At 31.0% G+C, this 15,471-nt stretch overlaps 3 protein-coding genes and 2 non-coding genes across 5 annotated transcripts; 1 reads left to right on the plus strand and 4 right to left on the minus strand.

Annotated features, from left to right (window-relative positions):
* On the plus strand, window positions 3,100-3,170 carry TRNAG-CCC. The gene has a single exon. It is a non-coding gene; the product is annotated as a tRNA-Gly (tRNA).
* On the minus strand, window positions 3,242-4,650 carry LOC109344899 (glutathione S-transferase F13-like). The gene is made up of 2 exons (XM_019583624.1): window positions 4,566-4,650; window positions 3,242-3,786 (listed from the first exon to the last, which is right to left on the minus strand). Exons 1-2 carry the CDS (start codon window positions 4,618-4,620, stop codon window positions 3,329-3,331), a joined length of 513 nt encoding a protein of 170 aa, XP_019439169.1. The 5' UTR covers window positions 4,621-4,650; the 3' UTR covers window positions 3,242-3,328.
* LOC109344900 (glutathione S-transferase F13-like) lies at window positions 4,740-6,504 on the minus strand. Its single transcript, XM_019583625.1, has 3 exons — window positions 6,212-6,504; window positions 6,064-6,112; window positions 4,740-5,284 (listed from the first exon to the last, which is right to left on the minus strand). Exons 1-3 carry the CDS (start codon window positions 6,356-6,358, stop codon window positions 4,827-4,829), a joined length of 654 nt encoding a protein of 217 aa, XP_019439170.1. The 5' UTR covers window positions 6,359-6,504; the 3' UTR covers window positions 4,740-4,826.
* Window positions 7,521-11,676, minus strand: LOC109346590 (autophagy-related protein 18a-like). Its single transcript, XM_019586226.1, has 4 exons — window positions 10,977-11,676; window positions 9,966-10,179; window positions 9,340-9,466; window positions 7,521-7,898 (listed from the first exon to the last, which is right to left on the minus strand). Exons 1-4 carry the CDS (start codon window positions 11,628-11,630, stop codon window positions 7,781-7,783), a joined length of 1,113 nt encoding a protein of 370 aa, XP_019441771.1. The 5' UTR covers window positions 11,631-11,676; the 3' UTR covers window positions 7,521-7,780.
* TRNAD-GUC lies at window positions 12,520-12,591 on the minus strand. Its single transcript has one exon. It is a non-coding gene; the product is annotated as a tRNA-Asp (tRNA).

Below are 15,471 nucleotides of genomic sequence, written 5' to 3' on the forward strand. Positions count from 1 at the left end.
TTTTTACTATAGTGTAAAAACTTGCATAAACACCCTACAACATTTTATATTTAGAAATAAGTCTATTTTTGCGTTTTGATATTATCATTTACAATTAAATTTTAATGTATTAAAAAATATTTATTAGTTGACTCCAGATATATATATCTCCATATAAGTGTTTTTTATACTTCACTCTTTGAAAATCGCTATGTTTCACGGTTAGTTATATTGATTGCTATTGCTTGGAGTATGTTTACCATGATTTTTAAGGCATAAAGGGAAAGAATGAAAGAGGTATAAAAAAAAGTTTTCTTCATTTTGTATTCATAAAGGAAAATAAAAAAAATGGTGGGATCTTCCATACTTAGACAAAAATTAGAAAAAAAAATAGGGATGAATTTTCCATCATTAACTTTCTATACATTTAAAAATGGTATTTTTTTTATTAGCCATGCTTATGAGCATTGTTAATTTTCTAAAATAAAAAAAAGGTATACATGCCAATGTAACTATTAATAATTTAGTTAAAGATTAAAGATAAGTTGACGCTAATATGTGTATCATTTAGGCTAGTCTAGGTTCTATGACTTCAACCGTATTCAAAAATATATTTTAAAAACCAATTTATGGTTATTGCTTATTGTTGAAGTAGCAAAACTCAGTCTTTCAAATTGGAAGACACAATTTATGTATTTTTAAATCACAGAAGAAAAATATATAATAAGAAATGAAGCCGTGTATTATGGCAGCAAAACCTAAATGTAATTAAGCAGAGTGTTTTACAAAACATTTATACTTGTCGTGATTGACAAGTTTTGTTGTTGACACAGTTTGGTAATCATAAGTTTCAACATGGATTTGCTCAGTTTGATTTATTATGTATTATATTGGTCTATAATAATGGGCCTAAGCATTTATGTATAAACCGAAGGGGACTATATATTCTTATTCATGTCTATCATAAAAGAAAAGAATATCATTTTTAACTTAAATACAAAATATATTTTAATTTCTTGTAACACAATAGTGTATAAGGTCCCACCAGTTGTGTGACTAAAATGTTAAAGATTTGATTTCTGGGAAAGACACTATTGAGATGAATCATATAGGAAAAAAAATATAAAAACTAGTTCGTTGCTCGTGAGAGGATATCTTGATAGTACAAAAAAAATATGGACTCCCATTTCTAACTATATGTTATCTTACTCATTTTATTATTAAATCTGGTTACATTTCCCGGTTTCATATGTTCTGCTGCATGAATCTGAGCCTCCACATTCATGGGATTACGGTTTAAGTAAAATAAAATATAAATTGAGGACTAATTTCTTATGTTTTGGTTTCATTTGCATGAATTGTTTGATATCATTTGGTTCCTTTTTATGATGGCAGGATGGACATGATTCACAGGACTCAAAACAAAGCACTGCTGATATGACTGCTTTTGTCAGTTGTTGTTCATCATTTCCAATAATTAATGATTTTTATTCTTTATAGCATGTGCAAAGGTTAACTAATCCTTTCGGAGTTCGAAATTTTCCCTCCCAACATATGTCGCTTGAGGAATCAAACTCTCGACCCTGTAATCTAATAGAATCTTACACCACTAGACCAACGCATGGTTAGTTAGAGGTTACTTGCATTTTGAGCCTTTGTTGCTCTTTATTGGCAACCTGTTTCTGAACTTTGTCATTATCTCCTGAGGTGCAAAATCTTCTTCAGCAGATGGTGAGTTGTACGGTCTAGATTCTTATAGCTGGATCGATGAGTTTCTGATGTTAACATCATTTTCTTTTCATACTCCCCTTAAAGTTTGTAAAGTAAGCTAATCCTAGATAGAAAATTATGAAGGGATATAGTTTCAGTTCACGGAATGCACTTGATGATATGGGAAACCGTATAAACGACTTGGAACAAAGCATCAATGATCAAACAAGAGGGTTCAGCTTGAGTCTCGTTCTTATTTGGGTCTCATATATTATTTTATAATTTATTACAACTTTCTATGAAGTAAGAACAATATCTATTTTTTATCTCACATTGACAAACATCATTCTTATTTGGGTCATACAATATCTACATTTTTTCTACACTATCTATATCTCTCCTCACTTTCCTTTGATTAAAAACAACCAAGAATTTTTCTTATTTAAGAACAAAAGTGAGTAACAATATAGTAAAAATGTTGTTATTAGTGCTTGTTTGGAACAGTGGTGACATTTGCTGCACACACTTTTGAAACGCAGAAGCTACTAATAGCAGCTTCAGCCTAAACGTGAAAACTTGCATTTATAAAGTGAATTCAAATCTTTGAAAGACATTAAATCCCTGTTTCAGTTTTTATTTTATTTTCTGATATGAAACTCCAAGACTTTGATGTTGTTATTTGTTGCTTAAATCAAAACTTTCATGTTGTTATTTAACATGTTACTGCTTCTTAATGTTGATTAATCTTCCATTTATTAGCTGGGTAGAAACACATCTGAAATTAAATAAGCTGAAGGAGATAGCTATTAGTTTATTATGAGGAAAAGAGTATAAAAGAGAGAGAACTTCAAATTCTGCCACTATATGAATATATAACTGATGAAAAACATATATGAAGGGAAATATTAAGACTTGATAGTTGAGGAAAATATTAATCACTGGAATAAGTACGTTAGCAATATTTTTGTACATACATGTGAATATTGAGATATATCTCAAGATCTCATCTAGTGATTCAAGCTACTGGAATAAGTAATTTAATTTTTTTTTTGACATACCAAATGTATATCCTCATCCTATGGGTGACCAACATATATTAATTACTACATATAATATAAACTTAGATAATATTCTACCTAAAAATATCAAATATAGAAAATCTATATTCACTAAATATTGTAAGGATTTTTTTTGGTTTCCCATCCACAAGACTCGAACCTGAGTTCTTGCTTAAGGGGAATCAATCATGTATTACTTGAACCAATGTCCGTTGGTAAATATTGTAAGGATTGATAATTTACCCGTTCTAGAAACAAATTACTATATAGAAGCCCTTTGCATCTATATCTAGTAATGGTCTTTCATATTTAATATTATATGATCATTTGCATTACGTGAACTATCAAGTGAGCGCATCTAGTGTAGTGGTATCATAGTACCCTCCCACGGTACTGACCGGGGTTCGATTCCCCGGATGCGCATTTTTTATCGTACTTGTTTTGATGTCTAATGAAATTTATCCAACACAAAAATGGTTAATTTGTTTCCCTTATTCTAATGTATTCCAACAACTGCGATCATCTTATATATCTTAGTTAAATTAAGTGACAATATTTGAACCTGTCATGAAAAGTGTATCTCATTTCTGACCAAAAGTCATGCCTTCAACAACCTTCTTAAATGCAGGCCTAGAAGATATATCTTCCCACCAAGCCTTAACATAAGGTAGATCATTTATCAAAGAAGCACATGGTGTCTGCATAAAGTAATGAGTTTCAGATACATGGCTAAGATCAGCAAGGCTATAAAAATCCCCTGCAAGGTACTTGGTGCTGCTCAACTTGGCCTCATACACATCAAGCACATTCTTTAGTTTCTCAATGTTAGTGTCAATCACTGATTGGTTGGGTTCTTTGCCTTGAAATGGAGCCACAAAATATTCATAGATAATGGGTGACACTGTTGGGTCATAGTAGTGAGACTCTACCTCTGTCCACACTTTGACTAATGCAGCTTCTTTTGTGTCATTGTGCCTAATCAAATCAGGACCTGTTTCTTTAAACTTTTCAGCTACATATGTGGTAATGGCTCTTGACTCTGTTGTGCAGACCATATAAATATATCATTTATGGGTTAGGAAAATAAGCATATTGAGATATATGGAATAATATTTTTGTCCAATACAGTATGTGCAATGGATTCTGATGGGTCAAGAAATCATATCTCATTGTCATTTTAAATCAATTGATCAATAAACATAATTTATGATAGAATATTATAACGTTGTTCGATCCATGTAATCGACTCCACCTAGTAGGATAAAAAACTTGATTGTTGTTTTTATCAATTGGAATCAATGACACAGAGGTTTGACATACTTTGTCAAATAACACATGATGTATAATCTATTGTGCCACTGCCATTTGCCATTTTTACTTTAAGATCAATCAGTAGAACACAATCAAATATTTAAATGAGGGAAGTAAGTCAGGTGTATTGTGTATATGTATATCTAACTAATCAGTGTAACAAACTATGTAACATGCATTTGGGGCATGGAATATGCTATGATTTATAAGTCTAAGTGGTTATGTAACAAAAATATGTTGTCTCAAATCTTGTCCTAAACCAATAATAATGAAATAAAAACAACAATATTAATAAATGTTTAAATTTTTAATTGACATGACATAATTTCATTGGCTCGAGATGTGATTTGAGACACAGTTTGAGAAACATATCTCTAGTCATGATTATGACCTTGCATTAGACTGACCGGAACATGTTTTTTAAGAATAAAAAGGGGCATGTCGCATGCAAAGTAAAAAGTAGCTAAAAACTGTACAGAAGAAGGAGAAGAAAATGAGAGATCATACCAAAGAGAGTGAGGTCACCATCTTCAAGTACTGGGATCAAACCAAAGGGCTGCATGCATGTACAACAACAGAAATTGATGGTGGTAGGAGTAATTTAGTAAATTTTTTTATCGTACTTGTTTTGATGTCTAATGAAATTTATCCAACACAAAAATGGTTAATTTGTTTCCCTTATTCTAATGTATTCCAACAACTGCGATCATCTTATATATCTTAGTTAAATTAAGTGACAATATTTGAACCTGTCATGAAAAGTGTATCTCATTTCTGACCAAAAGTCATGCCTTCAACAACCTTCTTAAATGCAGGCCTAGAAGATATATCTTCCCACCAAGCCTTAACATAAGGTAGATCATTTATCAAAGAAGCACATGGTGTCTGCATAAAGTAATGAGTTTCAGATACATGGCTAAGATCAGCAAGGCTATAAAAATCCCCTGCAAGGTACTTGGTGCTGCTCAACTTGGCCTCATACACATCAAGCACATTCTTTAGTTTCTCAATGTTAGTGTCAATCACTGATTGGTTGGGTTCTTTGCCTTGAAATGGAGCCACAAAATATTCATAGATAATGGGTGACACTGTTGGGTCATAGTAGTGAGACTCTACCTCTGTCCACACTTTGACTAATGCAGCTTCTTTTGTGTCATTGTGCCTAATCAAATCAGGACCTGTTTCTTTAAACTTTTCAGCTACATATGTGGTAATGGCTCTTGACTCTGTTGTGCAGACCATATAAATATATCATTTATGGGTTAGGAAAATAAGCATATTGAGATATATGGAATAATATTTTTGTCCAATACAGTATGTGCAATGGATTCTGATGGGTCAAGAAATCATATCTCATTGTCATTTTAAATCAATTGATCAATAAACATAATTTATGATAGAATATTATAACGTTGTTCGATCCATGTAATCGACTCCACCTAGTAGGATAAAAAACTTGATTGTTGTTTTTATCAATTGGAATCAATGACACAGAGGTTTGACATACTTTGTCAAATAACACATGATGTATAATCTATTGTGCCACTGCCATTTGCCATTTTTACTTTAAGATCAATCAGTAGAACACAATCAAATATTTAAATGAGGGAAGTAAGTCAGGTGTATTGTGTATATGTATATCTAACTAATCAGTGTAACAAACTATGTAACATGCATTTGGGGCATGGAATATGCTATGATTTATAAGTCTAAGTGGTTATGTAACAAAAATATGTTGTCTCAAATCTTGTCCTAAACCAATAATAATGAAATAAAAACAACAATATTAATAAATGTTTAAATTTTTAATTGACATGACATAATTTCATTGGCTCGAGATGTGATTTGAGACACAGTTTGAGAAACATATCTCTAGTCATGATTATGACCTTGCATTAGACTGACCGGAACATGTTTTTTAAGAATAAAAAGGGGCATGTCGCATGCAAAGTAAAAAGTAGCTAAAAACTGTACAGAAGAAGGAGAAGAAAATGAGAGATCATACCAAAGAGAGTGAGGTCACCATCTTCAAGTACTGGGATCAAACCAAAGGGCTGCATGCATGTACAACAACAGAAATTGATGGTGGTAGGAGTAATTTAGTAAATGTTATAGGAAAAAGAAAAGTACTGAAAACCATTAGGAATGCTTACATTTTTGGAGAGGAAAGGACTTTGCTTGTGCTCTCCAGAGAACAGATTGACAGGAACAAACTCAAAATCAACCTCTTTCTCATGTAGACATATCATGGCACGGGTTGTGTTAGTGGACATGGCTAGTCCAAAAAGCTTGAGTGCCATTTTATCAAACAAGGAAATACTAAACAATGCAATTACTCTAGCTAGGTGTGACACAGATACATGATATGAAATGAAGGGCCTAAGGTCCTTTTATGAAGAGTTGTGAGTGTACTGTAGTAGTAGTAGTTACATTGGGTAGCACAAAATTTCTGATTTGACTATGGTGAGACTTGAATTTGTCGTTTAGCCACACCATGACTAAATTTCACTTTTACTGTTTGCATGAAATCAAAGTGAAATCTTGAGTCTGAGATTTGGACATGTTATTATCAGGTCAGAAGTGGTCCCCAAACTTGCTTTGTTTTCAATGCCATTGCAATAAAATAGTGCTACACTTACACATGCAAATTTTATATTCATGTGAGTGATTTATCTTGATTATAGATATTCCACTTTATTTTCTTTGTATGCACATTTTGATTTTACATTTTGCTGTTGTCGTTAGTGATAATGTGAGCTATCTCTTCAATTCTTAAATAATTAAATATTTTATAATTTTAATTTTATTCCACTGTTGTTTTAAAAGAATGTTTTTTTTGGTCGAAAATGTAAATTTGTATTGCACTTAACTCTTTTTTTCCAACTATTCAAACATGAACTGAAACACTACTCAGAAGTAGAACCATATTCTATGAGGGTTCCCTTAAAAGATTATTAAGGAAATTTTATTACCTTTTCTTTCAATTATACCCTTAACCAAGTATAATATATTAGTTTCAATAAGTAGATAACTTATAAAGCAACAGTTCCTGCAACGATAATTTACTTGAATAATACATTTTTTTCAATATAAACTAATTTTATTCGATATATTTCTTAATTTCAGTATAAAATCTTAAGCATCAATTATTTAAGAACCAAAAAGGCAATATGTATTTATAAAAAATAGTATGAGAAGTTGAGAACTGAGAAGCATTCTTTCAGAAAGAATAAAAATAATCTATGAAAAACATTTGAAGAATTGTATAGACGTTGAACCAATAAAACAAAAGAAATAATGCAGTCCATCGAGGACAAGATTCCAATGTAAAAACTACCGTTGTGTTCCAGTCAAACACATTTTTCATAGCAGAGTTTCAGAGGAAAACTATACGAAAAACTCATTAATAATGGGCTCATTTACGTTCTTCAACCTCCATTAAAAAACTCTGGTGCACATGCATATTCTAAAGATATAGTAACACTGATACACAGAATAAAAGATTACCTTGTTTTGAAAAGAAAAAAAGTTATTTATTATTTGAAAGATAATTACCTAATAGATACATAATGGAACCTGAGTAAACAATAAAGGACTCGCAAGGCGAGCATCGAATAACATCTATTGTCTCACATTATGTATGCTACTTGTGAACAAAAATAATAGTAAAATTAAAAAATGTAATACCGAAGATCCCCCAATCCTGTAATGCCAGTCCAATATCAGTGCAGACTTTCATCTAACATCTTCTCAGAGGCTACTTCTGATTTTAGAAGGTTATGATGTTCAAGCTGGGTCATCTCTCCACCATGCATGGGGTCAAACTCACATCTATAGAAGCTGCATAGCACAATGTAACATAAGCATCCACTCAATAGCAAACATTTCAAATATGCAAAATTGTTGTATATATTTCATGCAATGAGGTTGAAAGAACTAAACCTATAATCTATTGACTAATAATCATTAATTATGATAGATAGCTAACATCATTAATCAACTATAGTAGTTAACAATTAACATCAATATTGTGTCTATAATTCATGGTCAAGTGCACCACCTTTAAGCAAGCATTTAACAGGCCACACAGATGGAAAACCAGGGATTTCTAGCTATTTTCTCACTTTATAATGTTATATCATTCAAGTTAAATGAAAATAATGTGTGATAGAATTGCAGAACTTAAAATTCTCAATATCATGAAATAGCATTTGTTTCAGCCATGCTCTTAATGTAGAATTGGTGTAGATCAACATCACAACACCAAAGACAAAATAGAAGGGGGAAAACCCAAAGCTTTGGCTCTTCTGTAATTCCCAACACAAATTTTAAATTATTCTCTATTAGTCCCGAAATTTTAACATCCCAATAGATAATTCAATTTAATTTGGATATTTTATCAAAGCTGATACTGTGTGGCAACATAAAATTATTTGCTAAACAAAGAATGTATTGAAGGGAGCACAAGAGCGCTCAACCCATATACTATACAAATCTGGACTATATCAAGCTAAGGATTTTGCATTAACAGTGTCAATAAGATGAAATTAGATAAGTAAACCATTAAGCACAACTAATATGGCAATTATATAAAGAAGCACAAAATCATCTCCAAAAACTACTTTTTCAAGTAGACATACTACTAACATTAAGTCTAGCATATTTACAATTTTCTTCCTTCAAAATATATTATACTATTTACAAGACAAATAAATAAGAGAGAAAATGTATATGAGACTTTTTACACTGTCATTACATCATTCACTGTTAATTTTCAATAATCATTACCTCTTAAATAAAAGTAATACAAATAAATGGTACATGTTACACTGATTGTATATAAATCTTTACAATATGAATGCATAAATATTACACTCAATAAATAAATCTTTTATCATTTATTTTACCTTTAAATAGATGATAAAAGACTTATTTATTTCTTTATTTATTTTATAAATTTTAAAATATATTTTGAATAAACTATTATAAATACTCCAGACTTAATATATGTGTTTGGTGGTGATACTCGCCTACTCGTTATAATAATAAGGTTGTTTGTTTTTTAATCTAGAGGTTGTGAATTTAAATTTTGGAAACAAATTCTTACTTATTCATGTATGAGGGTTGATAGAAAGATAAACTTAAACATTTAAAGTTTAAAAGTTTACTGAGGTGATTTGCAAGAATCAAAACTTAAGGCGTCCCCACCCTATTCCCTAAATAGAATAGCTACCATCTACACCACAAAGAAATAAGATTTTGCTACTTTCTCAAATCTTACCTTCCATTTAAGCCAATAATTATGACTGTATTCTTCTGGTGACCAAATGCAACAATGTAACGAGAAGCCTCATGTAAGTGAAACTGAGCAACTGACCACTCTGACTTGAGATACTTAGGCAATACTCCTGCAAGCATAAAACATACACAAGATTAACAAGGGAAACATGAATAATACTTAGGCAATATTCCTTATCAAATACAAAAAATGATAAACTGAAACCATGCATAAAGCATTCCAAAGACATTCAACATCCAGTGTGGAACATGAGGGAAAAGAAAAATAACTAGCTCCATAGATTGTTCTCAAGACTAATGGCATCAAGTTATATGAAAATAGTTTTATGTGTGGTCAAGAACCAACTCTTAAAAGTCGTGTACGATTTTGGATGATTAGACTGAAAAACAGCATTTCACAATACCCACATGAAATCAATTTCTCAGAGTGCTTTGTATAAAAAGGAAGAATGATACAATTGTCAAAGTAAGAAACCTCACATCAATTCCAAAGACAGCTAGTTATAGTTTACCTATTTACACTCATAATTTAACATATCTAAACTTCTAATACAACATCTTAGTTATCAATAAGACTACTTGGTAACACATAATAACAATAAATTTTACCTTTAAATTTGGTGAATGAGAGAGATGCTCTAGATAATGTACTGCCAGCATCAGAATTTGATGAATTTCCTGAGTTTTCGTGCTCCAAGATAGCAGAATTAACCTTAAGGCCGAAAACATGGACAGTACCCTTGTCACTAGATACTGCTAACCACTGAGCATTACAATCAAATGTCAAACTGTAGATCTGTGCAGCATTTGAACCCCTTCTCACCTAAAATTAATCCAATAAATTTATACATCAGTAAAGGAGGATTAAGATCTCCATATATATTCAATTTTCAAAGGACAGAAACAAGCACATACAGAATATATACACAAGGAATACATGCAGCTAATAAACATATGCCTAGTTGAGTTTTTTGTCTTGTTATATATATTTTTCCCAAACAACTGGATAATGGATTTCTAATGTGGATAGTATACCACCAGAAAGGATTCATATCCTATGCCATAAATCCTGTTTTCTATGTGCATAAAAAGTAATAATTAAATTGTTGAATTTGTATCAGTCAAATTTGAGAATCTTATTGCTAAAAAGCATCTTAATCCCCATATGAAAGTAGAAAACACTCTACTCCATAAATCATCTAATCAGTAATACACACTAGCAGTCTAGCACCTTGACTTATTGATTCTCCATCTTGGACTTTTCAATTCAATTAGTTTAAACATTATCTTCATTACCCTAACATCATCACACCAAATTAGTTTTCAGAGTATATTTTAAATGCCTAGTCTTTTAGTCTTAGTTTCATAGCTTTGAAGTCAATATTAGTCTTGACCTTGAACCAAAGGTCCACAGCACAATGCAGTTCCATAGTACAGGCTAAGACAATGTTTTGTTTCAGTCAATGTTCTAAACCGCGGATTCGATTATATTCCATAACCACAAAATAATGCTGTTGCCACTGCAATTGCAGCTACATACCACAATTCAGAACCATGTTTCAACTTTCAATTTCACAACCAAGTATAACTAAACCTTGATAACCAAGAAACAACACATACTTCCTGAAGTAGAGTTGCATTAGCCGTATGGAAAACCCGAATGAGCGTGCCTTTAGTGCTTGCAGTTGCGAGGAACTTCCCATCAAGCGTGAGAGCCAAGCAAGCTATCCCCGAATCATGCGCCGTCATAAAACTCGTCTTCTTCAACGCACAATGATCCAACCTCACTTGCCCTCTGTGCAATCCAGGGCACGCAATCACAATCGAATCAGAAGCCTGCGAAACCGCGCAAAGCCCCTTAGGGTTCGCCACAGTTTCCATCTTAAGCAAAAACTTAAAATCGGCCAAATTGTACACAAAAACCTTCATCTCCAGCACAACAATAACCCGATCGCGGCGGAGTTTGACGGCGCGAACGGTGGAGCGAAACGAGAGCTCGCCAATGCACTTCCCCTGTTGATCATCCCAGAGCATGACCTTGTTAATAGGGAAGTGAGGGTGAGAGCCTGAACCAACGAGTGCGATGATGTTGGATTGGTTTAGCATCTCGGCGGAGGATAAGGCGGAGGGAGGGAATTTGCGGCGGAAGAGTTGGTGAAAGGGGTTAGTATTGTACACGTGGAAGCCGTAGAAGGTGGTGGCGGAGAAGCATGAATGGTCTTGGTTGAAAGAGAGATGAAGGAGAGAGAGTGGGTCCCTTGGAGTTAGAGACATTAGAGAATCAGAGAATCAGAGAATCAGAGATAGTAATGTTTCATACAACGACTTTCATTTTTTTCTCTGGCGCCAACTTTTTATAGTTTCATTTCAGATTTTCTCGATAGAATATATAACATATAATATAGAATCTATATCTCATCTCATCAAGAACATTTAGATATATTTGGATTTTAGAATGAGATAAATCTTATCTTATCATTATTTTTATATTTCAGATTATTTTAAATAATTAAAATGAATTTGTTCGTAATATTAAAATTAGAAAAATGTTTGAAAATATTAAAAATGAATAAGTATCTTATTAGATTCTATATTATATAATATAAATATTTATTTATAAAAATTATAAGGATATATTATTTATAAATATATATATACTGATATATAATATGAGGAAATATCCGGTTAAGTTAAATTATATATACTATTTGTATTGTTAATAACTTTACAAACTAACTTTTGGATTCAAATTTCATCATGCATCTAAGTTGATAAAAAAATAAAAATTATATGGTAACTTTTTATGTACACCAATGTTTGTATCTTTAAAATTTAAATTAGATATAATTGATTATATATTTAGTGATTTCAGTATTTTCTCAAATTTGAGATATATGATTTAAATGATATATAGTTATTAATTAGGGGATGCATCAATATAATTTATTGCTATAAAAAGTTATTAAAGTGTAAGTTGACAAAATTTAACTTTATAAGTGAATCTCTACATATTATAAATAGTTAAACATAAAAAAAGCCTAATAAAATTAAAATAATCTTATGTTTTATGAACAGTTTCCTTAAAGAGCCATGTTATTTGCAGCGAGTGATGACTGATAAGGTCACTGAGAGGCTTACAGCACAAACAACAAAACAAAATAAACGCCGCTGCCGGGGATCGAACCCGGGTCACCCGCGTGACAGGCGGGAATACTTACCACTATACTACAACGACTTGTTGTTATTAATTGGGATTTAAGTTTATATATTTTATATTGTGGTTTTCCATAAAGAAATTAAAATGAAGATTCAAACACATTTTTAGTTATTCTACCATGAGAGCACAAAAGAAGAGTTAATGTTATCTTAGAATTATAATTTATTTAATCTTAAAGACTAACTTACGAAATTTATTAAGTAAACGAGGAAACGATATTTTGACATATTTATAAAAGAAATTATGTCTTAAATAGTATTCCAATCATAAGGCCCGAAGCAAGGGCTTTAGCCCTAAAATGTTAAGAACTCATTAACAACAAATACAATCAATTTTGTGTGTAATTAAGGCCTTTTCTATAAAAACTTGTTATTCCTATTTTCTACTTCTCTCACTATCATTTCAGAGTACTCTTTTAGTCATGTTGTTACAAAAAATCAAAAATACTATTAACAAAATAATAACACGCAGAATGTGTAAAATTGTTGCATTGGTTTTGACATAATCAGCAACTCGAAAGCTACCTCCTCAATAAACTTCAAAATAATCTTCTTCGTCTTACAAAGAAAAAGGGCAATTATTGCCAAAGACAGAAACACAAAATGAACACTAACTACGCGATAATATTAAAGATATTTTAGAGCTTATTTTTTGAAGATGCTTATTGATTAGAGAGTTTGAAATTAGTTAGTTAGGTTTGTATTAGTTGTTTGTTTTACGAGCTTTCTTTTTTCCTATTTTCTCTTGTATAAATAAGTCATATTGACTTACTTATTCAATTTGATTCTATAATCATTCAATGATTGATTTTCCCATTCTTTCTTTCTTGCTTTATCAAAATTCATGCATAACTCTAGCATTTTTAACGGATAGTGAAGTGATGCATGTCATTAGTTAGGTGTATATGAAACGACAATGTCCCAGTTTCTAGAGATACTGTCCAAAAAGATGCAGACAGTATAAGAAATCAACAAATAAACTCTCACATTCATGCATTGTATTGTGGAAAGAGAGAGAGTGCAATTTCCAATTTAAAATTGTATAATTAAACGATGTGTGAGAGATAAAGCTCTATTTTTTTGCAAGATTATTATGGGGTCACATTCTTTTTATTCATGCGTATTCTATAATATTGTATTCTATTCTTAGTAATGTTCATTCTTATGGTATCTTTTCTTTCACTAATGGCGAACTCTGTTACTAATAGTTGTTTTTTCCATTGACAATCATTTGGTGGAGTTTACACCACTGGTTTCTTTTCTCATAAATTTTTTTGATGATACATTTTATTCTAGTGATGAATTACATTGGATTGATGATGGTGACTATATCTACATGTTTTATAGTTCAAAATGCATTCCAATGATTTTTTTGTTAAACCCATATGGTTATTTTGTATTTTCATTTTTAAAGGAATGTATTGTACGATTAAAGTTTATTAAACTTTATTTTGATGAAACGTGTTAACTGATATTTGAAATTATTTTTGTATAACAAAGGTTATCATTCACCTTATTGGTAAGAAACTTATCACTTCTGAGATGCATGACTATCTCTTCCACCAAATATTATTCAAATGAATCGAACATTTGACTTTGACATTGTGAATACTCATTTTTGTCAGACCCAGGAAAAACCCAAAAACTTTAAAAAAATAATAATAAATTAACTTCATTTTATTTATTTTGGTATTTTCGATATTTTAATGAATAAAAATAATAAAATTATTTTTATGAACTTTTATAATTATTTTAGAAATTATTAAATTAAAGAAATTAAATATGACAAAACAAAAATCGAGTTCCTAAATCAAAATGATTTGGTTAACTAAACATTCAAAAAATAATAATAAACAAATCTAGTTCCTAAATCTAAATGATTAGGTTAACTAAAAATTCAAAACTAATAATAATAAACAAATCTAGTTCCTAAATCTAAGTGACTAGGTTAACCTAAAGTCAAAAAATAATAATAAACAAATGTAGTTCCTTAATCTAAGTGATTGGGTTGACCAAAAATTCAAAATAATATTCGATAAATTAATGTCGTTAGGGTTCCTAAACCCAAGTGGTTAGGTTGACCAAAAGTTCAAAACTAAAATATTAAGAAAATAATTTTAGGAAATAAAATTTTTGAATTATGAATGAGTCATTATGAGCCCATACTCTTTTTATAAAAAGAGAGAGGAAAAAATGTTTTTTTATTCATTTATTTTGAAATTTTTAATATTAAATGTATAAGAAATAATTAATTTTATTTTTGTCCATATTTTATAAAAAAAATCGGAATAATTTAAATAATTAAATACTCAAATACACTAACAACCTAGTTTAAATTTGAAAAAGTGAATAACATATTTTTTTTTAAATAATATGAAAAGATATGGTCAAACCAGTTTGTTAAGATTCTTAAAATTAAGAGATTAAATTTATCCAAATTTGAATTTTTGTTAATTAAAATTTTGGGATTCGGCAGTTGAAAATTCACTATAAATAGAGTCTAAAGTGAACGTAAAACGACATGTGAACCCTGAGGATACTTTACCAAAATCATTCTGCCACACTGAAAGAAAAAACTAAAAAAAATTAGAGTCATATTATCCGTGCAAACGTGCACATAGTTGTGTCGTGCACTCGAATCATCCTCAAATCTCAACTATTGTATCTGTGTAATTTTTCCATCCTCACTTTGACTAGAAACTAGTCCAATCAGAGGACGAAACACGTCCTGGCACGGTACACCGTGCTGCACCAAAATGCAGCTCTCACAGGAGCGCAGGATCGAGTGTGTGCAAGACTACGCTCCATCCCATGCACCCTTCTGGTCCACCATCCAGCATGCGCCATGTGTCAAGTTTATACACGATCAAACAAGTTTATTTCTTTTTTGTAGTATGTT

This window comes from Lupinus angustifolius, chromosome LG04 (assembly GCF_001865875.1).
Source record: "Lupinus angustifolius cultivar Tanjil chromosome LG04, LupAngTanjil_v1.0, whole genome shotgun sequence".
Taxonomy (NCBI): Eukaryota; Viridiplantae; Streptophyta; class Magnoliopsida; order Fabales; family Fabaceae; genus Lupinus; species Lupinus angustifolius.